The sequence below is a fragment of the Felis catus genome, chromosome A2 (genome assembly GCF_018350175.1).
Source record: "Felis catus isolate Fca126 chromosome A2, F.catus_Fca126_mat1.0, whole genome shotgun sequence".
Classification (NCBI taxonomy): Eukaryota; Metazoa; Chordata; class Mammalia; order Carnivora; family Felidae; genus Felis; species Felis catus.
The window spans coordinates 121068847-121092799 of NC_058369.1; the positions used below are offsets into that span (position 1 = coordinate 121068847).

The following is a 23953-nucleotide window of genomic DNA, read 5'->3' on the forward strand; positions in this document are numbered from 1 at the left end:
CACATACGCTTTACGATAACTTAAGAGGACACACAGCCCAATGGACAGCAGACGGCTAACTTTAAAACTTTAAAATGGAATAGACTGAACCCCCCTGAGGAATGTGTATCCCAAATACACCAAGACGGTATCTCACACGCCCCCCCCCCCTTCCCTTTGGACAGCTCCTTCCTCCCTGGGCTGACTTGACTCCCTGAGGGGCAGGAAAAGCCAGAGCCTGGAGGAAGAGAGTCCTGGAGACCATTTCGTGCAGTCCCTTCGTTTTACACGACAGGAAACTGAGGCACCCGTCAGTCGGGAGTATTTCAAAGACATCTCGAGGTCCTGAAGGCGTGGGTGGAAAAAAAAAATGCTTTAAAGTAACCTGCAGCTTAGAAATTCTCTTAAAGTTCAGATCTTTGAGGAACACAAGTTATACCTACAGGACTTCTGTGTGGATGATTGGAAAGTGAAAAATGAATTCAGATTACAGTTAGTCTAGAAGGTGTCCTAGCAATCAGAACCCAGCAGGAAATGGAAGACATAGTCACTGGGATGTTGAAGAGAATTTGATTAACAAGGGATTTTTCTCAGGGGTTGGGAATGGCAGGAAGCAGTTACCTCCCCCATGCCGAAGGGACCAGAAGACGACCCTGGGGTTATTGATGTCTAGTAAGAGCTGGAGTGGGGTTTTCCAGACGAGGGGGACTCCCGTAAGAGAAGGGCTCCCACAGAAGGGGGGCTTGCACAGAAGGGGGCTTACTTAATTGGAGGGTTCCCACAGAAGGAGGGTTCCCGCGGGGGGGGGGGCTCCCACACCGCAGGGGGCTCCTGCAGGAGGGGGGCTTGCAGAGAAGGGGGATTCACAATGTAGGGGGACTGTACAGGAGAGGCTCCCACAATCAGTCCAGGCTGCCATATCACCCAAGAGGGAGGGGGTAGGGGAAGAAATAACCCGACTTTTCTCTCTCTTCTACCCTTTGATCTCTTGCCTCTCCCTCCCATTGGGCAAACTGTACCTAAAGCCGTAGAGCAAAGACGCTGGGGATACAGTCCACATGAGTCAGTCTCCCCACCGTGGGGAAAGGCAGGACAGAGAATGAATTAAGAAAAGGGAGTAGCGGGGCACCTGGGTGGCGCAGTCGGTTAAGTGTCCGACTTCAGCCAGGTCACGATCTCGCGGTCCGTGAGTTCGAGCCCCGCGTCGGGCTCTGGGCTGATGGCTCGGAGCCTGGAGCCTGTTTCCGATTCTGTGTCTCCCTCTCTCTCTGCCCCTCCCCCGTTCATGCTCTGTCTCTCTCTGTCCCAAAAATAAATAAACGTTGAAAAAAATATTTAAAAAAAAAAAGAAAAGGGAGTAGAATATGGCAGAGGATAACCAACGCAAGGAGTGAATGCAGACCAGTTCCACTGCTCCCTGTGTTAGCGCCGTTCTAATTACTGTGTAAAGTTCAAGTTCCGACACCGTAATTGGCATTAATGCAAGATAACGAGGTTAGCTCTTTTCCTGGATGGGCTCCTCCCCTGTGCCATTGTGGAAAGGATCTTGGTTCTGGAGGGCAGACCGGCTTTGTGGCTTTGTTAAGGACAATTGATTCAAACGCAGTGTGGCTCATTGCCCTTCACCAAGCCAAAGAAAGGGCCTGAATTGTTCATGTAGAAAGCATCAAGGCACTGAAAAGATCCTCTCACGTTCACAGGGTCTGGAAAACCTGTAGATCTGCCCCACAGGAGGGCCCTTGGAAATAATATGTAACTGACATAACCAGTCTTTTCTCAGGAGTGAAGGAAGATGAGCGTAACTTAGCTAGTAAATGTGACAGGTGCCGTAATGACTCTTCTTCCTACCTCGCACACACAGTGTGTTAAAATGGAATGGGACATGATGCTGTAAGAATGGATTTGAACTTGGATTACATTTGCTCACAAAACCAGGTTTTACGGAGCATTATTTTACATTCGAATCCCCTAATGGTGTGGAATTTATCGTGCAGTCTGAAAGATAGTTGATTTGGCTAGGTCAGTGGTTCTCAAACAGGCTGCAGCTTAGGGAATCATCACCCTGGGAGCTTTAAAGAAGTACCCATGTTTGGCCTCTCCTGACTTCTTGAATCAAAGCCCCCAGCAGTGAAGTTCAGGCATCTCTATTTTTAAGGTTCCCCAGATGATTCTAAAGTTCTCATCCCCTGGTTAGGCGGAAGGAGGGACAGGAAGTAAAGGTTATCAGATACTTGAGGGAGCCTTTTCTCTCGGGGATATCTGTGCCACCTGCTCTAATGTTGCTGATACGTCCTAATTTAGATGTCTGTGTTCATTCTCTGCCTCTGCCTGCACACGAAAAGTCCTCCATGAAAACACTTTTCAGATAGTAAAACCCCGGTGGTTCACAGGTTGGCTTTGCTCCTGGCTCCTTTTCCCAGATCACTGGCTAACATTTAAATGATGGGGGGAAATTAACTGGAATAGATTTAAAAGAAATGTAATGAAGGGACAAGGAAAAAAAAATCCATGCCTCTTCCTTTTAGGCCAGCTGGTGGTTTCTTAGCAGCAAAGTTGAATAGAAGAATAACTAAATCCCCTGGGTTTCTCTTCTATCAGAAAGCTGCACTTTTTACCAATTCCTCACTGTCAGTGATCTCAAGGTTAGAAATCTACAGGAACGGAAAGGAAAGTTAACCTGACGCAGTCAGTATTTGTCAGAGTAAAATGGGCCAAAGCCTCATTCACCCCCATCCAACATTTCTAGAATAAACAGCTCATTTAGAGACGCCGCGTCTGCGCAAGTATTTTTATGTAAGCAGCGCCATCTAGTGGCCGAGAGGAGAGTTACATGCTGGTGACCATCTCAAAGGGCTACGCTTAACAGATGTGGGAGTAATGAGCAAGAACAAATTTTCAGCAATGAATTCACTGAATCGTTCCCACTTCCTCAAGGTTTTATAGCACGAATCAGGCTATGCAATGGCTAGGGGGTGCCTTTTTGTAGTGCGTGCTCATTCTCTGTGTAAGCAGGTGGGCAGTTCTGCCAGCTTGGGACACTTAAATATAAAAATGGTCCCAGCGATCTGAGCCACTGGGATTCTGGTCCAGAGGTACCCAAACTTTTTGGCTTTTTTTTTTAACGTTTGTTTATTTTTGAGACAGAGAGAGACAGAGCATGAACGAGGGAGGGGCAGAGAGAGAGGGAGACCCAGAATCCGAAACAGGCTCCAGGCTCTGAGCGGTCAGCACGGAGCCCGTCGTGGGGCTCGAACTCACGCACCGCGAGATCCTGACCTGAGCCGAAGTCGGACGCCCAACCGGCTGAGCCACCCAGGCAACCCCAGACTTTTTGGCTTTTTATATTCTCTTTAAAATTTCTGAGAACCCCGGAGAGCTTTTATTTATGTGAGTTGTATCCACTGATATTTACTGTATTTAAAAGTAAAACTGAGAAAAATGTTACGTATTTACTCTTTTAAACATAGCCGTACTACATTCATTGCGTGTTTATGTAAACGGCCTATTTTTTAATGAAAAATAACCCCACTGTCCAAACAAAACAAAAACTAGTAGGAATATTGGCGTTATTTTACATTTTTTGTAAATCTCTTTAATGTCTGGCTTAACAGACAACACATGGGTTCTCACATCTGCTTTTGTATTCAGTCTGGGATGAAATATTTTGTTTGAAGTGTAGGAAGGAGCTCTGGCCTTGCACAGACCTATGTCATTGAAAAAAAAAAAAGGAAGAATATGGTTTTTTGTAGCTGTTTAAGGTAAATCAGAGTTGAAAAAAAAAAAAAAGAGACCAGGGTCGCCACATGGCTCGGTTGGTGAAGCGTCCAACTTTGGCTCAGGTCATGATCTCCTGGCTTGTGGGTTCGAGCCCCGCGTTGGGCTCTGTGCTGACAGCTCGGAGCCTTGCTTCGGATTCTATGTCTGTCTGTCTGTCTCTCTCTACCTCCCCCCCCCCCCACTTGCTTATGTGCGCTCTCTCAAATATATAAATATTTCTAAAAAGCAGACTAAAACTTAACAAATGGTAGTTTCTGAAAGGCTAGTCACAATGTCAGTCCGTGGATGAGATAATTCATGAAAAGAGTTTTGACCACATGGGGTCTCTGAAAGTATCTTCAGGTCCCTCACACTCTGAGAACTGCTGCTGTAGGCAGGACCTCTGATGGATGAAAAGTTAGAAAAGTTTATGTTTGTATGTCTCCAGGCAGGTGTTCAAGGGGAAATCAGTATGCCGTTTTCATCACCTTCGACTGTGGGCGGTAAATGATGCTGTCACCTAGGACTGCTCTCCCCTGGCAGAAACTGCAGTATTCGCCCTGATCGTGACCTCAGAGCTCTTCCCATTGGCTTTCGGGGGGGGGGGGGGGCGGGGAGGGCAGGGGGCAGCACAACTGATCCTGGGCCTGTGTCATTCCAGGTGCTTCTGCTGTATACTCCCCAGTAAAGAACCACTCTTTCTGCAGAGATGAGAAATGGGCCCAAAGCTCAAGGTGACGTGGTGACATTGAACGCTGGTGGGACGAGATACAACCTTAGGGAATCCCGTTATTTTCTTTCTTTGGCCCCCCTCTTTCTTACTCCTCCAGTGTTGCTCCTTCCACCGTCTTTGTGTCTCTCTAGTCAAAGCCTAGCGGTCTCCCCAGCGCCACCCCCATGGTGAGTAGCTCTCACCATTGCCATCTAGAACCTAGGCACCATCTTCGGGAAACCGCACCCAGAGCTGCCTCGCCTCCCACGCTCCAATTATGTGCTTCTGGTGGAGTCGAACCCAGCCCCTGAGCCCAGAGGTGGATTTGTCATTCAAGGCGGACCCAAGGGGTCCCATTTCCCTGGCCGCTACGGTTGGCTCAAGGGTGGGCATGTGGTCAAGTCAGAGCCACTGAAACCAACAGACTTTTACTGTGAGTTTCAGAAAGAAGGCCTGCAGCCCTTTTTTTCTGCCGAGTTGGATTCAGCAGGAAGCAGAGTCTGGGTGGCCGAAGACTCTTCTCTGAGTCTGAGAAAGTGGAGCTGGAAAGGGAGGGAACCTGAGTCCTCAGAACTTGGTCTGTGCCTCTACCTGGAGGCCTGGGAGGCAGGTCTGGAACCTGCCACCCTAGACTGGAGATTCCAGTCCTGTCAGTTACGTTGGTCAATTAATTCCTGCATAGCCTTTTAGCTGTGGGAATGGGCGTGCGTGTTGAGTTTGGATGTCTACTGTCTTTGTAGCCAGAAGCACTCTAACTCATGCCACCCCCAGCAGCTGCCCCCCCTTTTGTCCTGCACTTACTCCTCACCTTACTTGTCACCGTTGCTGAGAAAGCGAAAAGCTCTAGTCTTCGAATTCAGGTTCGTTTTCATTTTAATTGCGTGATCCACACTATTCTTCCTTGACATGGCGATGTTAAATCAGAAAAGGGAACATCTCGTGTTGACCGAAGTGGGTAGGAATTATAGTACTTGGATGACCAGGTAGACACGGGAGATAACCCCCAAACCACTTTTGGAGTGCATTTCTCCATCTCTCACCTTCTGACCCTGCCCTAAGCATATCTCGTCATAATTACATGCACTTAAATGAGAGGAAGGCAATAGGTTAAAGAGTCCTAGTGAACTCTGATAAACCAGACTTTTATCTATTCATGATTTTGCCAGTACAAAATCTATTCATGATCTATTCATGATCATGATGATCATGATGATCATCATTCATGATCTGTTCATGATTTTGCCAAACAAAAGGATCTGTTTGTTTGTTTAACAAAATAGAAAGAAACACAGCTCCGTCTACAGTGTTGGATCTGGCCAAAAAGAGCCTCTGTTGAACACAAGACCCCCACCCCCCCCCCGGGGATTATCAGTAAATTTAGGAGACATAAGCTGGAAACCTATAGCCCCTCCCCATTTTTTTGGAAGAAAAAAAAAGTCAAAAATCCACCTGTAATCTTTATGAATTAAAAGCTTAGTCTATAAGAATTCATTTTTTTTCCCCCTCAGCTGTGGGGAAGAGGAAGGATTTTGTTCCCTGCATAATTTCCATTGACATTCATGGAAATGAAATGGTCAAGGCTACATCTTGGGTTATTTGATTTCATTGCCTCTGGAACAGGTTGCAGAAGTGGCATTACTCATTCCTCAATAATGAAATGTCTGGCTGGGTTTTATGATGGTAATTTATAAATATCCCAATTGGTTTTGTCTTTCCTTATACATAATCACTTTGAAGTTTCCAGAAAGTTAATATTTCACTTTGTACCTAGTCTCTATTTATGAAGCTAATGAAGCCTGACCGTCAGAAGAATAAGTTAAAGTTCACAAATGCAACTTTTACAGGTCTCATGTGACTTGGTGGCCTAAAAAAAAAAAGAAAAAAGAAAAAACTATTAAGTCAGTTCCCTGTCACCTGCAGCAAATCTTTGGTTAACACTCAGACTGAGAGTCAGAAGTAAGACCCATAATTATGAGCTGTGCACGTGCTGACATGCCTTTAACAGAGTGAGGAGGGGCGCCTGGGTGGCGCAGTTGGTTAAGCGTCCGACTTCAGCCAGGTCACGATCTCGCGGTCCGTGAGTTCGAGCCCCGCGTCGGGCTCTGGGCTGATGGCTCGGAGCCTGGAGCCTGTTTCCGATTCTGTGTCTCCCTCTCTCTCTGCCCCTCCCCCATTCATGCTCTGTCTCTCTCTGTCGCAAAAATAAATAAACGTTGAAAAAAAAAAAAAAAAAAAAAAAACAGAGTGAGGATAGTTATATCACATGTATATAAATTACATGTAATACAATTCATGATATAAGTGATTTCTATTATTTAGAATCCTGAATGAGTTTAGGAAAGTTACAATCACAAAAACAGCAACCACGCCAAGTTTACGTATCAAGCATGGCGTAGTTTTTTGTTCTACTTTGTTTTTTAAATGTTTATTTATTTTTGAGAGAGACAGAGACAGAATGCAAGTGGGTTGGGGCAGAAAGAAAGAGAGGCACAGGATCCGAGGCAGGCTCCAGTCTCCAAGCTGTCAGCACAGAGCCCGACGCGGGGCTCGAACTCACAAGCTGTGAGATCGTGACCTGAGCCTAAGTCAGACGCTCAACCGACTGAGCCACCCAGGCGCTCCGAGAATGGTGTTGTTTTTAATCCATTGTAAACCGACAGTGTTTCACTTTGCTATATAACAGTCTTCAAGTCTCAGGCTCCCTCTTCTTTATCAGCCAGAAGCAAGAAAACTGAGGTTTGGAGGGGTCCAGTGATTTGGCCAGAGCCAGAAAACCAGTAACTTGCAAGTCCTGGAACTAGTTACTGGTAACTAGTAGTGGCTTGTTTGACCTCAAGGCTTCTGTCCTTCCCACTCTACCACACCGACAAAGGAAACCGATCTGCTGTGTGTCTAATATTAAAGCTTCTGGACAGAGCATGATATTGGGAATTGTTTCCCTCTTCACATATCAGTTCCCCATTCTCTCTGTGGATGATTCTAATCATCTCCTGCTCTCGACTGACTAGTTCTTAAGAAGAAATACGTATGGCCGAGAGAGTTCCCTAAGAAGACAAGGGCTCATTACAGACAAGCATGCCTCCCTCTGCGATTTTAAAAGAACACCCTTGTGCGCATCTTTTAGCCCCGAGCTATGTGAGGTTGAAAGGATTTGGCAATATTGAAAAGCTCTAGAGACTTGCGCCAAATCCCAAAGTGACGACTGTGGTCTGCATGTTTTCGGTGACAAGCGTCTCACTTCTCACCGTGCTGGGAGAAATTGGGGTGAGAGGAAATTGAAACCACAGTTCCCCACGTGGATGTTAGGAAGTAATGCGGGACCCAGTTCCCCCTCGTGGTAGTTGGTGAAACACCAGCTACAGTTCTGGAGTTGTAGAATGATTCGCGTGGAGTTTGTAACGAACTGGATTTTTTTGTCCTCCCGTGAGTTGAATGTGGAAATCAACCGGGTCACAAGGAAAGGAAAGAAACACCAGCATTTGCCGAGCATCAACCAAGCCCCAAGGGCTGTAGGAGTGCTTTCAGCTTGTCATATTCCATCCTCACAACAGGTCTGGGAGGGAGGATTGGGTGGCTCCAGTAACTCATTCATGACCACTCAGCTGCTGAGCTGGGACCCAAGCCCTGGAGGTCCTGACTTGAGAGCCTCTTCAGGAGCCCCTGACTACCTGATAGTGAACTCCTTGGGGTGGCACGCATGGCCTTTCATGATCTTGTCCCCTTGCCCTCCTCTATTTCTTCCCATGAGCTGTGTCCCAGAGACCAACACCTGTGAACCATTAATGCGTGCTGAGCAAACCAACTGACTTCATGCCCTTCAGCCTTTACCCCGAATTTCCCCTCTTCAGGGCTCCTCCTCGGCTCCCACGCAGCCCCCTGCCTTGACTTAGGGAATGATACCTACCTTTCTAGACCAAGCTCAAGCATTTCCTGGCATGCAAAGTCTTCCTCGACCCCACCCAAGCCTTCCGGTCATGCCTTCCTCATTGTGACTTAGATATAACTCGGATTGCGCTGCCCTGGAGGGGCTGTTCATTCAGTCATTCACTCTTAACTATTAATAATTAGTAATAACAGTCAGATAGTCATTGAGCACCTGATCTGTGCCAAGCACTCTTCTCCCCCTAGCTGACCAGTCCCACTTACAAGGACCAGCTCAGGACGGGCCAGCGTCAGTCACAGGCAGAGTAAGTGAGCCCCTGGGTCTCTGCTAGAGCAATTAGGGAAGAGGCGTGTTCTCTTCCCTAAGAGGGTCATTTGAGCAGTTCCAGCCTTGGTCTATGAGCCAATACATTTCCCTTTCTTTTTTGTTCTAGTGCTAGTTTGGGTAGAGTTCCTGTTTCCTGCAGCCATAATAGCTCTAACAGAGTCCCAAAGGAAAGCAGGCGCATGCCTAGGAGAGAAGGACCTTCTAGCAAAAAGGAGGAGCGTGGCTTGGCAGACAAGAGGGTAAGGTAGAGCGAGGGAGGCTGATGAGATGGGAGAGCTTGAGAAGGGCCACAAGAGCAGGCTGAGAAGTCTGGACTTTCTGCCTGAAAGCTTAAGGAGCTACCAGAGACGTGACTTGATGTCAGTGTGGCAGGTGGACTGGAGGAGAGAGAGACCGGGGCAGCATAGGAGGCGGAGGTGGGAATACTGGCACATCTACAGGTTCAATTGCAAAAGCCAGTAGCTGTTGACAGTAGCTGTTGGCAAGTGTTTAAAGGCCAAGCTTTTCCGTTTTTAAATGGTGGCGCTATTCTCGAAGCTAATGATCATCCCACTCTTCCCGATTTCAGAAAGCCTAAGTGTGGGAAATGGTTTCTCACAAGTTTCCCGAGGCTTGGGAGGCAAGGGGAGAACTAGAAACCTATTACCACACTTCTGCACATCAATTGGGCCCCACAGAGCTGCACTGGTCAAAGGGCTTAAATGTTCAAGATGGGACCCTCTGTTCTCCAGAGCCCTCTGCCAGTGGCCCTTAAACATACACTCTGAATTAATATTTGTTAAATGAATGAGTGTGTATTCATCTCTCATTCCATCGTCCACCAGCAAAGAAAGAAATAAAATGTGTACCTTTCTTTAAAGGCTGTGGACTTTAGAAATAGTCGATATTGAATTTGGTAATAAAATAAAAACACTCATTAACCTGGACTTCACAAATCCTGACCTTTAATACCTACGAAAAATTTACCAACTAATTAAATAGTTTACAGCATATTAAAATGGAAATGGTTATTACTTAAGAGAGCAAAGGTTTTCTTCGAACTCAATGAGAGTATGTATATAGCTAGAATGGGGTAAAAAGAGGTCAGCAATGTTCATGCTGCTAATCACGTTTTCTCTAATCCAGTGGTTCTCAGAGTTCAGTGGTTCTCAGAGTTCTCAAGAATCCTCTGGAAAGGTTGTAAACAGACAGATATCCAGACCTCACCTCCATCATTGCAGATACAGCAAATCTGTGCTTGGGCTCAGCTTCCCAGGAGACAAGGCTGCTGGTCCAGGAACCACACTTTGAAGCCACTGGTCTCATCATTAGAGTAGGACTGTTATTAACTAGATAAGGCAACTCCGGAAATAAGGCAACATGATAGTTGATTAATAGCACATATAATTATTAAACATCTAATAATTATTATCTATTATGTATATTATTAATCAACTATCATGTTGCCCTAGTTCTGGAGTTGCTTTATATATTATATAATATACTATTATTCCATAATAATATAGAGAATATATACTTGTTGAATATTAGTGTACAATAGTTTGTGTGTGTGTGTGTGTGTGTATTCCCAGCATTCCTTTTTTTTTTTTTTTAAGTTTATTTACTTTGAGAGTCAGAGGAAGAGCAAGCAGGGGAGGGGCAGAGAGAGAGAGGGAGAGAGAGAATCCCAAGCAGGCTCTGCACCACCAGCACAGAGCCTGATGAGGGGCTTGAACTCACAAACCATGAGATCATGACCTGAGCCGAAATCAAGGGTTGGATGCTTCGGGCACCTGAGTGGTTCAGTCGGTTGAGCGTCTGACTTCGGCTCAGGTTATGATCCGCGGTTCGTGAGTTCAAGCCCCACATCGGGCTCCCTGCTTCCAAGCATGTCAGTGGAGAGCCCACTTTGGATCCTCTGTCCCCCTCTCTCTTTCCCTCCTCCACTTGGGCTCTCCCAAAAATAAATAAATATTAAAAAAAAAAAGAGTCGGATGCTTCACTGACTGAGCCACTCAGGTGCCCCTCCCAGCATTCTTTATACGTACTCTCCTAGAATATAAGCAGATATTCTCCAAGTGTTTACTGCTTTTGTGCGACATGTTTCCTTCTGTTATGAAACTCTCTTTTTTGGTGACCTCTGAAAGGCAGCTTGCTGCAGAGAGAGTGCCCCACAATGGTTAAGAGCATGGGCTCCAGGCCAGTTGGCCACATGGCCCCGGACAAGCCACTTAAACTCCTTGTGTCCTCTGTCCTCATGTGAGAAGAATTATGACACCAGCCTCATGTTTCTGCCTTCATTATGACCTCTGAACACCCCGCGCACTTTCCGGCCGCCATGGCCTTGCTCACCATGAGCCCCTCAGCCAGAACACTCTCCGCCTTCGTCACCTGCCTGTACCCCCTGCCATGTCTGTGATTTTCCTCCCAGCCTCCCTTCGTCCCTTCCGACCCTGCGCGGTGCTGGCATAGAGCAAGCCCTCAACCAAGGGAGGGCCTGTCCAGCCCACCTTGGCGCTGTCCCCAGCCCCCCTTTTCCTCCTTGCACCCCCGGCTGCACCTTCTAAGGGCCCCCAGCTGTCCTCTGCCGGGAGCTGTCTCATGTTGGTCTCTGTGCTCCATTGTGAGCGTTATAAAGGGCTGACCCCTTCAGCTCGGCCACCTTGCAGGACTTACCGCAGCTAACGACTTGTGTACTTCCTGGGCACCTCACCAGTGTTTGTTGGGGGAAAAGGAAGAGAAAGGAGGAAGGAGGAAGGATGGAGGCAGGAATTCTCCCACACCGTTCACTGCTTATGTAACCTTTCCACCATGACTTTCGAAACTCGAGGAAAATCCACTAGGTAGAAAAACCTAGAAATGATTTAGCTCAAACCTTATGAAACGGCTGGTGTATTTGATCATTTTTCTCCTACAAAAAAAAGGCAATTTCATGTGGCTCAAACTGATATCTACTTAATATGAGTGCTTTGATCCTAGTAAGTATAAAACGTTATACTTGCTCAGCCCATACTCAATATGCTGAATATTCATTATTGAGTCTACAGCAGGAACGCCGAGGGACTGAAATCCTGGGTTCTGAAGGGCCAGACAGTATGATGTATCAGAGTAAGAGTATCCATTGGCACTAGGTGGTAGTTCTTTTTAAATTTCCTAGGAACTGGTGACTCTTACACCATTCCTGTGTGTGTGTGTGTGTGTGTGTGTGTGTGTAAAACAGTTACAGAAAACCCAAAAGCAGCTCTCAGGGTCAGACATCTTGAGGGTTGGTTTGTGCATTGGTGAGCCAGATGGCCCGAAACCCTCACCCTCGTTCTAGACCTGTCACGGTGCCCCGAGCCCACTCACGACCAGATTAAAACCCAGTCTAGAGAAGCAGGCGGGTGCAACACCTTTCTTACGCTTTCGGTGAAGGTCAGCTTGAGTTCATTTCTCTCATACCGTAATTGCTGTTCTGCCATAATCACTAAAGGCTGACCCACAACCAGCCTGAGGCCCCCCTGCACAGCCAGCACTCCCGGGCTGTTCGGATTTTCAGTCTGTTCAAGGGCGGACTCCCCAAGTTATAAATTACCCCCACCTTCCTGCCTTTGGGCTATTTTACTGCCTCTTAGACATGTCACCAGAGGAAAGGCTCCGGAAAGAAGTGAAATTCAAGGCAGAGCTGGTAAAAGGTTTTGTGCAAAGAGGAAGTCGAGGCCACCGGTTAGAAATCGGTGGGTTTTCAAGTCGCCGTGTTCCTGCCATCCTAACCACAGGCCAGGCAAGTGAGGATCGGGGCAAACAAAGTTCATTAGTGACCGTGCCTTCTCCGGCTTTATTTCCCAAGCTCCAGCGCGCCTTGTTTGACAAGAACATTCTGACGCAGAGAGGGTGACCTAAAAATTAAAAATAGTAGTTTGTGGAGCAAGCCAAAGGGAAAAGTTCTCAGAAACGGGTGTGGATAGAATGGGCGCCAACGACTCTGAAGGCCGGTAAGCACCTGTGCATCTAACCCACTTGGGCAGGTGCCGGGAAAGGTCAATCCCAGTGGGAGCATCAAACTTCTGGCCCGTGGTTTGGACAAGAGCGCCCCGTCCTGGCCACAACCACATTGGAAGGAAGACAGTTATTTGAAAACCGGCCAGTATTCTGCTCTTCTCTTTCAGAAGGGAAGACCTGAAGAACTTTAGGAAAGTAGGCAGACAGCTTTCTCAGCGAAAATGCTGTCAGACAAGCAGAACACAGGGTTTTCAGTCAAATGTCTGGTGACTGTTAACCCGGAGACTACTCAGTAGGGAAGTATTTTTACGCCCCATATGGACATAAAATTCCCTGCTGTTGTAGAAAAATGGGTAGATGGGGCGCCTGGGTGGCGCAGTCGGTTAAGCGTCCGACTTCAGCCAGGTCACGATCTCGCGGTCCGTGAGTTCGAGCCCCGCGTCGGGCTCTGGGCTGATGGCTCAGAGCCTGGAGGCTGTTTCCGATTCTGTGTCTCCCTTTCTCTCTGCCCCTCCGCCGTTCATGCTCTGTCTCTCTCTGTCCCAAAAATAAATAAAAATAAAAATAAAAATAAAAAAAGAAAAATGGGTAGAGTTCTGCTTTGAAATATCTATCCCCGCTTTCGTTTAACCCAACAAGTCTTAAAGGTCACGGTTCATATACATACTCTGTATACATTTCCCAAGCGAGGGTGTTTTAAGTGGCTTTTCCTTCAGGGGTATGCTTGCTAATTTTATTTTAATCCTGGTTTTAGTCCTTCCTTGTTGCTGTTGATCTGGTTTTTTATTGGCACTTATTTTTTTTAATTTTTTTTAATGTTTATTTATTTTTGAGCAAGAGAGACAGAGTGTGAGAATGGGAGGGGCAGAGAGAGGAGGAGACCCAGAATCTGAAGCAGGCTCCAGGCTCCGAGCTGTCCGCACAGAGCCCGACGCGGGCCTCGAACTCCCAAACCGCGAGATCATGACGTGAGCCCAAGTCGGACACCCGGCCAACTGAGCCACCCAGGCGCCCCTTGTTGATCCATTTTTTAAAAGAATGACGTGGCATGAAGGTGGGGACAGAGCGTGCCGTTTAGAGCATGGCTACGGAGCTGTACTACTCAGGTCAGGTCTGTTCCTTCTGTCTGTGTGGCCCAAGGCATGTCACTGAACCTCTGTCAGCCTGAGCATCGCCTTCAGTGGCATCATGTACGTGAAACACATTCAGGGACAGCAGATGCCCCCTGCTAGGTGTGCTATAAATTCCAGCCACTGGTATACTGCTAGTGTAGAAGGCATTTCCAGAATCTTAGTTAAAAAATTAAGACTTTGAGTGATATTTCCTACATGGTTAAGTTCAAATTAAAAAAATTTTTTAATGTTTATTCTTGAGAGAGAGAGAGAAAGAGAAGAGAGGGAGCATGAACGGGGGAGGGGCAGAGAGGGAGGGAGACACAGAATCCAAAGCAGGCTCCAGGCTCTGAGATGTCAGTACAGAGCTGAACGCGGGGCTCAAACTCACGAACCACAAGATCATGACCTGATCCGAACTTGGACGTTTAACCGACAGAGCCACGCAGGCGCCCCTAAGCTCAAATTTTAAAGTTGTTTCCATGTCTGCTAGATGGCCTGTGTCTGGCTGTTGCTAAATGTAACTGACTCTTCATAGCTAGAGAAATAGCCTCAGCCGAAATTGTCCTTCACAAATAAGAAGGAGAAGGAGAAGGAGAAGAAGAAAGAGGAGGAGGAAAAAAAGAAACATTAAGGGAGGCAGGATACTTCACATAGTTACTGATGTTTTCAAAAAGGAATATTAGTTTAGTGAACTGCTTGCTTTACACGTATAAACACTACGGAATCATCTAGTGTTTCCATGAGATGTTAAGGCTATTGGCTGTGGTCGAATATTTCTATTTTACAAAGATAAATAGGTTTCTTTGGTGCAAGACTTCTTGATAGGATTATGTAGGAGAGGAATCACCTAGAAGGATCAGAGTGTGAGTGGTACCCACCCTTATTTGCCCAGTATCTCTCAAGACCGATGCCCTGAGACTGGGCTTTGGGAAAAGTGGGACCAAAAGGAACTAAAAAATAGAGGCGGCATTCCCACATGCAAGGGTCTACTTATAACTCACAGTTATGGTTCCTTCTTACACGTTTGCCTTATAAACTCCACTTCCTTCTTTGGTCTGCTGCAGGCGATGTTCCTGACATTGGCCTGTCCCTACAAGGCTCCAGCTCTCAAGGTGTCAGACAAAATGTTATGGACAAGATCTTACTATTGAAATGGGAGCACTCCCCAAATGCCTTGGTTCCCAGAGTCATAGAACCTTGGCATGCAGAGGGGAGAGAAGAGAGCGATGATTCTCACATTCGTTTTCTGCTGATCCCACACCACCCGTGTGTCCCGTCAAGACCAAAGGGCCCATTCCTCAGTTGTGAGCGTGTTCTTGGCAGAAGCCCTCTGCTGAAGAAAGGGGCTTTCCCCAGTGCCCGTCGGGGACAGCCCACATGCAATGAATGACCTGCCAATGTGGAGAGACAGACCTCACTTTCCTTATTCCAATTCAGGACAACCCCGGAGGACCAGAACTCCCTGGGTCAAGGATTGAATCACAGCAGCTAGTGTCTCCCCTGCCCAGTCCTGCTTCCTTCCCCTGTCCACAGGTATTGATCCGGAGAGTGCTTCCCTGTAAACATTCTGTGCCTTGTGCCCACCCTGGAGTTGGCTTCCCCGGGGAACCTGATCCACGACAGTCTTACAGCCTCACATCTCAGGTTCCCTACTGGAGGTAGAAAGTAATCCCGCTGTCTTCTTTTCAATTGAATTTAACGCCCATCTCAAGCTTCCGTCCTTCCTAATAGTGATTCCTTGTAGCCTTTGTCAATTCAGGGATTCCCTCTCTCCTCTTCTTTCCGTGGACCTCACGGAACATCTTCGTGGCTACATCTTCTTTCCGTGGACCTCAAGAGTTGTCATTTCTCTGTGCCGGCATCCACTGGGACCCGTCCGCTCACCAGTTTGTGGTCCACACCCCTGCTTCTTGGCTTAGCTGCCAGTTCTCTCCCGGCCGACCCCCTCTCAGTGCCACATCCTCGACACTTGCAGCTGCGTGGAGAGGGACATTCTGTTGCCTCCCACCCAGGCTGGGCTGCCTGGACACAGTGTGACGTGGCTGAATTTGCTGCTGTAGCAATTGTTCTTTTTTTTTTTTTTTTTAATTTTTTTTTCAACGTTTATGTATTTTTGGGACAGAGAGAGACAGAGCATGAACGGGCGAGGGGCAGAAAGAGAGGGAGACACAGAAACGGAAACAGGCTCCAGGCTCCGAGCCATCAGCCCAGAGCCCAACGCGGGGCTCGAACTCACAGACCGCGAGATCGTGACCTGGCTGAAGTCGGACGCTTAACCGACTGCGCCACCCAGGCGCCCCTCAATTGTTCTTATAGCGGGGGAAATGTGCCATGTGTTTATAGTTCCACTGTTTAGCCTGGAAGGTTCTATTCAAAGTAAGCAATTTAGATTTGTGTGGAATGTCCTGGAAAAAAAAAAACAATTATTTTTTGTTGTCCCCGGGTGGAAAGGGCCATTGCATGTGTTCTCCTTCTGCGGAAATAGATTTTAAATTAGTTCCATACAAACTTCTACATTCCTTGAACATAATGTTTTGAGCACCTTCTGTTGGCGGGACCTCCTTCAAGGTTCTGGAGACACAGTGGTAAACGCATACAGGCAAGTCCCCTGGTGGAGTTTAGAATCTCCTCCCCCTAGGATGCTTTTGGTAGGCGTTCGGTCCCTCTAGAGCGAGGACATCCTTAGCAGTGATCTCAGCATCGAGGCCACCAACGTGGTAGCATTTGCCCTTCATTCCCCCCGTCATGCTTATGTGAGATCTCGCTTGCAGAGGCCCTTTCCCAAGGGGACATCAACACTTCCTTCTGCTCAGTTGACTGTCACAACCAATGACTCTGAGTAGTCAGCAACATTGAATTTCTCCATGAATTGGCAGTCCCCAGGCCACATCTGGCTGCCAGACATGTTTTGACTGGTTTGCACACTGTTTGTTGGTTTTTTTTTTAAATAGCGTCATTTGGGAGATTTTACAAACTAACCTGGATTTCTGATTTCTCTGTTTGAAAAAGAAAAAAAAAAAGAATCAAAATATCTAGTAGTCCAAGGTGAACAGCCTCATACGGCACTAAAATTACTCAAGGTTAGAAGCCCCATCCCCCTTCGGAGGGGGCAGATGTTTTTGCTGTTGGATACAGTTGGTAAATGAGCCACCCCTCCCTCCTCTACTAGGGACAGGCCACTGGGGGCCTTTCCTGGAGGATTTCACCTTTACGTGAACAAAGACTCACAAAGCTGCATCCTGGGCCTTATGACATTGGCCCCACCTAGTATGGTATTTGCCTGACTGTCCTTTGCATGATGCTTTCTACCTTTATCAAAATATTTTATGAGAAATGGTCGTGGGATGCTCACTCACTAGGAACCGTGACATGGCACAGTGTGTCACACACGTTATAATGACCTCTCTGATCGTCATTAGCTTCCATATGAGATCTATCTTGTTCGGGCCCCTTTTAGGCAATAAGGATGTGCACCTTGGCCCTCTCTTGGGCCCATGTGGCTCTTTTGGCCAATGACTTGTAACAGGAGATTATGGGTATCATTTCCAGATCATGATATTATCTTCTGGTTCGAGACCCTCCAGAACACTCTTTCCTCCCGGTATGGTAACCTGGCAACATCTGAGATGGTGCTGCTGACAACCCCAGTCCCCCCCAAAATGAGACATGGAGCAGAGCCCCCAGCTCAGCTAAACAACGGAAGGTGTGCAGCATGAATGAGAAATCGATGTTTGTTGATAACAAGGAACTGAAGTTTGGGGATTCTTTTATTGCTGTAGCAGACCCTACCCTACGTTGAATGATACAGCCCACTGAGGAGCTTTCTCTTGGAGAACTAGGAAAATGCTTCATCTTCTCGGAAACTGGTTTTCTTTCGTCTTATGGATCCCAAGACTTTTCCTTAGCTTCTCAATCCCAATCCATCTCCTATAGGGGTATTGGCGTTTTTACATCAGAAATGTTGCCTTAAAATACGCCTTCACTTTTCTGTGGCTTATGATAATAAACTATTACGGATTACTAGTTTTAAAGTTGCCAGTGGTAGATTGAAAATGTTTATAAGGAAATAGGTGGTTTGGGTTTTTTTTTTTTTAATTCATTTTTATTTTTGTAGAAAAACCTGCTTGTATTTAGGACTGTTTGTCACGAGTTGCTAGGAATAGACACATAAGAACAAGTCATTCTTGCTTAAGCAAGTACCCTGAGACGGATACCGTCTCTCTTGCATGGCTCTATTAGTTTCCTATTGCTTTGTAACAAATTCCCATAAAATTAGCAGCTTAAAACACTCATCTATTAACTCACAATGCAATAGATCAGAAGTACAAGCAAACATAGCCAGATTCCCTACTTGGAGAGTTGGAGGGCCCACAGGAGGTGTGGACAACCGGGTTCTCGCCTGAAGGCCCCGGGGAGGAATTTGCTCCTAGTCTCATTCAAGTTGTTGGCTGCATTCAGTTTCTTGCAGTTGGGGGTCTGAGGTTCTTCCTTCCTTCGCTTGCTGTCAGGTGGGTGTGGTCTGTGTTCCTAGAGACCATCTTTACTCCTTCTCACATGGCGCCTCTGTCTCCAAATCCGTCAGTGAAGTGCGGTCCTTGTCACCCTTCACACCAGACGGCAAAGGCATCCTGCTTTTAAAGGACTCATGATTATCCACCCAGACAAGTTCTCGATCTTAAGGGTAATCAATGAGTGCCCTTAATTACATCTGCAAAATCCCTTTCACCATATAACATAATCATGCAACTCAATGCCACGTAATATAATCGGGGAAGTGACACCAGGCGGCAAGGTCATGAGGCCATCTGGAATTCTGCCTGCCACACCCCCTGACCATTGTATCACCTCTCTTCTATAGTATTCAGGGACTCCTTTTCACCTATTTATTTCCTATCATCTCTCATATTTTCTGAACCATCCCCAACTGGCTGCTACCCTTATCCTGTTTCAAGCAAGCAAGTCATTGGTACAAGCACGTATTCATTACGCATGTCTGTGTTGCTTGTCTGGAGCCTATGTGGGAAGGTGGTGCTGGGAAATACTTAGGCAAGAGGAGTAGGCAGAAGGGTGAGCTCTGGAGCCAGACTTGTTTACTGGCTGTATGACTTTGTATAATTCACTTTACCTCTCGGTGCCTCAGTTTCCTCCCCTCCAAAATGTAGACTAGAAAAGTACTTCATAGGACTGTTGTGAGGACTGAGTCAATTAAACAGCACCTGGCTCAGGGTTGCCACTACATGAGTTCATGTTTTCATTAGAATAATTGCGAGCTGCGGTAGCACATAAATCCCTAAATCTTAGTGGCTTAATGCAACCAAAGCTCATTTCTCACTTGCATTATGGTTCTGGGGGTGGGGCGGGGGTTGGGGCAGGTTTCTGGTTGGGCAGCCTTTCGTGTAGTCAGTCAGGAACCAAGACTCCTTATATCCTGGGTGTCTGTCTTGCTCTAAATCACTGGGTCTCAAAGTTATGATCCAAGGACCCTGCGGTCCCTGAGATCATTTCAGACTATTTCCACAAGGTCTCTCCCCTTTTCTAGCTGTTTATCTATGAAGGTCTGGATTTTTTTGTGTGTTCTCCAACCCAAACAACACAACAGATGGAATATAGAAGCACATGTGAGAATCCAGCTGTCTTCTATTAAGTTAGACATTCAAGAGAGTTGCAAAAATGCCACTTCTGTCACTAGATTTTTTTTTGGAGGGGGCCAATGTGGTTAATTTTCATGAAAACATATTCTCCATATCAACATTTAAGGCTTATAGGATTTATATTGTTTATTTTTATATTCATTTTTTATGTTTTTCTTTGTATATTTATAGTATGTTGTTTTTTATTTTTTAATGAATTAAGTTTCTTGGTAAGCCTTAAAAGAAGAAACCATAGCAACAGAAACTTTCTGGGATTCTACGTAAACATTAAGAGCGTAAAAGGGTTCTGAGACCGAAAATTGGGATCCAGTGATGTGGATCATAGGAGAATCTTCCATTCGGCTGGCAGAATGAGCTCAGAGGATCACGCTGGGAGGCGCCTACAGGCCAGTCTCAGAAGTAGCACATTATCTCCACTCATATTTCATTAGGTGGAACTTAGGCACATGGCCACACCAAACTAAAGGGCGGCTGGGGAACGTAGCTGGCTGTTGCTCAAGAGAAAGCAGAAATGGGTTTGGTCACCACCTCAACAGTCTTTACCGTATTTGATTATTCATCAAAGGTTTATGTATCATAAGCATCTCGCTTAGTGTTTTCCAAGAGCGATAGTATTTGTCTAAACATACTCAGGCAACTTCAGAAAAATTTAGAATTGTAACACGAGCTTAGTTTTTGCCTTAGCAGCGTAGAAGTTGGCAGAGACTTATCTGAAGCAGCAATGCATACGCTTAGCCAAAGAAGCAAAAAGAAGAGATATCGGCCTTTTTAGAACCAAACCCAATCAGGTGATTAAACAATAACAGTGAAATGTTCTATAAACACTTGTGATCCCTTTGGAAACTAACAGGGAGGGATAACTGGAGCTAGACTGAGAGGCTCTTTTTGTTTTGTCTTGTCTTGTTCGTTTTTAGTTTGGTTTTCGCTTTGATATGTCACACCCCTCACACAAAATCTACTTTGTGAGTTGGGAAACTGACGACCTTCAACAGCCTACCTCATGGATCAGCCATCTCACACTTTTTGGAACAAAGCCATGAGTTACACACACACACACACACACACACACACACACACACACACACCCACCCCTATCTCAGGGTTCAGTTGCTTGGAGTGTGTGATTGAGCTAAAACTTTTAAGAGCAAGACTTGGGTGGGTCCTAGTAAAGGCTTAGACAAAATGGTAAGATGGGCATTTGATTTTTAAATTTGTTATGCCTAGACTAAATTTAGAAGTTTATAGTTCCTAGACATTTGGAAAGTCACATCTAACATTATAGTATTTTTTGTGATGTCTGTGGACTTTGTCAGATATTAGAGGCCCTTATATAATTGGCATGTTGTGTAATGATTTGTATAGCTGCATCTTTGCTTTCTTACGTTGTTTGTGCCATAATTTTTTGGAGGTAGGAGACCTTGGTAAGGAAAGTAAGCGTGCTGTTCCTGGGAAAGCGTAAATCTACCTGAAGATTCTCCCCTTTGTGAAATCACTTCCATTGGCTTTAGAAAGAAGTGAGCATTGCTTAAGATGTGGATTTTAATATTTTCTTAGTGTTTGAAGATAACAATTCTTTGTAACAGAGTCCAGCTAACAGATTTAAACCTTTAAGACAGTTATTGCTTCCTTAGCAGAAAGACCTACATAGGTAGCCTTAGGATGGGTTGGGCCAGTGGTTTCGTCTTGGAACCAGGATCTCTTTATTCCCCTTCTGCAAACCTTAGCACATGGACTTTCTTCTCAGTTGGGTCAAGTGCATAACAAGATCACTGTTCTGTAGCAGGTATCACATGACAACGTCCAAAGCAGAAGGCAAGGGAGGTGATAGCCAAGAGGGCTTCTCCTTTCTTATTTCACAGGAGAAAACGTCTCCCCAGCACTTCTGCTTTCTGTCCCATCCCACCTACCAGCTCATGCCCCAGGCCCTCCCATAGGCTAGTCATTAACAAAAGGAAACAAGATGCCAAAAATGGCTTGGACCAGTCTTGATCGGTTCTCTGGGTCTGGACACATCGCTGCCCAAACCAAATCAGGGTCCTATTGGCAAGTAAGAAGAGGGGAAAGCCACTGTTGGGCAGAGACTCAAGGGGATCTGCCCCAGGAGGGAGCCAGCATAAGTGCGCCTTCATGCGAAACAAGCACACCTTGCAAAAGATGATCAAAGTGCAGCTGCCCGGTTAGCGTCTTTACAGTTGGGGGCATTTGTATGCTGCTCCTGGATTAGAGTCACCATGCCCCCTGATGGTTCTAGCCACTTGCAGCTGCTAGAAAGCCCCACCGTCACTTCCCATCTCAAAACACAGTCTTGTTTTCGTAACTAGAATTCCTGATCCTGAATAATTACAGAAAATCCAAGTTTGACATAGAGGTAAGTCTCTCTCCCCCTGAGCCATGGTTGACAGAGAGGATGCCTGCTGCCAGGCAAAGGGTCATGATGAGCTTTTCTCCTTCTGCGTTCCTGTCGCCAGATCGCTGCCCATAGGGTAGGGATGTGAAGAAGTGGGAGAGCTCCTACTTGACTGGTACTACCATAAGAACGCTTCACACCCACGGAGCCTGGTAGGCACACTTATGGGTTCTTAGGAAGTTGCCCACCCAGCCCCCCGCCTTCAGCTGTTGCAACATGGGTAATGTGTAGATGACCATAGAACTCCTCTTCCAAACCAGACAGTGAAACCCAGTGGAAACAGGGTGGGGACAGAGGAGTATTTGTAGTTTTATGAGGCCAGCAGTCAAGAACTGGGACCATCTACTCTCTGGGGCAATGGGGAGAAATAGTCAAAGGTCCACCTCAGCAAGGCACAGGTGTCTCCAGGGACCGTCCCCATCAGCCCCTGCTCTTCCAGCTGTCTCCTTCACCAAAAACTCCCTCAAGTTCACTTAACCTTCTAGATGATCCTGATGGCCTGAATTTGAAAAACTCCTAGATAACCCTCTGCTGTATGACCCACCTCTGGTCCGAAGGTAGCGTTTACCTTTGGTTGCCCTGAGTTAGATGGAAATACTGTTTCTTCCCAGATATCCAGATATCATTCTGTGGGCCCGTAGCCACAGGATGTCACCTTGAGATGGCTCAGGTGGCATCGACATCTGTCAAATACCCCTCCATCACTGCAGGATTCAGGGGTGTGGGACTCACACCTGAGTTAGCCCAAAGCATCTCTTCATGAATCCCTTCCCACTATTCAGTAATCTTCCATTTGCTTATTCTTATGCTGGTGTGCCTGGGGCAGAGGTGGGGGTGGGGGGTGGTTAACACTTATGAGCTGGTTTTCACCAGTTCCTTTGACTCTCTGCCTTCAGGTCGTGCGCCCTACTTGGAAATTCCACATCTATTCCTAAGGAGAACTGTCCGGTGATAACATCTCCACCCAGGAACATGAATTGTGTGTTTTGCTATAACACTCGGATATCCCAAAGGCTGTTGGAGTTCTGTAGGGCTGCAGGTTCCCTCAACAAACGACCCCAGGCTAGTAAGTTTCCTAGTCTGGTGTTTGCTGTTCCCCTCCTGTTGTCAGCTATGCCTTTTCCTCATAAATTCATTGTCTAGTCTACTGGCCAGGGCAACCCAGAAAGAAATGAAGCTTTTCAGGTTAGCCAACTAGAAGATTGTAACTCAGAAATCTCCGTTTTACTCACCCTCCAAGTCGGAAGTGCAGCATATCTCATTCCTCAGAGCTGTCATCTCTTATTTTTCTTTTGGGTTCTGGGTACGTGAAATTGTTTGAACTCGAACCACCTCAGAACCGAGGCGTAATTACAACATGATACCTTACCCAAAATGCAAGTAGGTCGGCAAGAATCTTGCTAAGATTTCCGTGTGTGCAAATGTGCGCTGATGAATTCATTCTGCTCTTTAATTGGGAAGTCTACCAGAAGAAATGGAAGGGCTGTTTGTGTGAACGTGGGTGTGAGAGTGTGGGTATGCGTGTGTCCTAGAAGGAACCAACTCTATCAGTAAACGCATATGGAAATATGATAGATGTATCTGTCCCTGTCAGTCAGCCGGACCAACATTTGGCTAATATTTTTAAATGGAAGAACCAAAGACAAAAAAAAAATATAAACCGATTTTATAATAGTCCCGGATAGTTTGGGTTTGCTTTGCATCATGGGTAATCCTCGTTTATCTCTTGTTGTTGTTGTTGTTTTGTTCGTGGTTAGGGTATTTTCAGCTGCTATCCCTGGCCTTTTAGAATGTAATTATGTTTTCCTCGTGAGCTATAATTTGGCTGCTACAACCAGAAGAAAAAGGCTTATGTGGAATCAGAGCTGACAAGTGGGAGGCTGTAGCTCCGACATTCCTCTGTTGGCTGACAGCTCCATAACTCCCTAGTATATAAAAAGACATTCCAGAAAATGGTTACCAAAAAGAATTGCAGCTCTTACACCGAAACAGTTTTTTCCACCAGAGAAACAGCTCTTACTGGCAGACGTGTTTTATTTAGTGCCACTTCTTGTATTTAGCGTCTAAGTCAGCAAATATTTATTATGCGCCTCTGGTGCCGAATGCATGGTGCTGTGTGCTGCAGAGGTGGGATTTTTTTTTTTTTTTTTAAGTATGCTTTGG

The 23953-nt window shown here is 46.3% G+C and overlaps 1 protein-coding gene across 3 annotated transcripts in view; it reads left to right on the top strand.

Moving 5' to 3' along the window:
• CHN2 (chimerin 2) overlaps positions 1-23953 on the top strand; it is a 309144-nt gene that overhangs the window by 208966 nt on the left and 76225 nt on the right. Inside the window, exon 1 of one of the 3 annotated variants that reach the window (XM_045052549.1) lies at positions 19712-19769. The exons of the other annotated variants lie outside the window; for them this stretch is intronic. Within the exon in view, the coding sequence (XP_044908484.1) occupies positions 19734-19769 (36 nt within the window). The 5' untranslated portion in view covers positions 19712-19733. Of the gene's footprint in view, positions 1-19711; positions 19770-23953 lie in introns of those variants that run through there. 3 annotated transcript variants of the gene reach the window in all.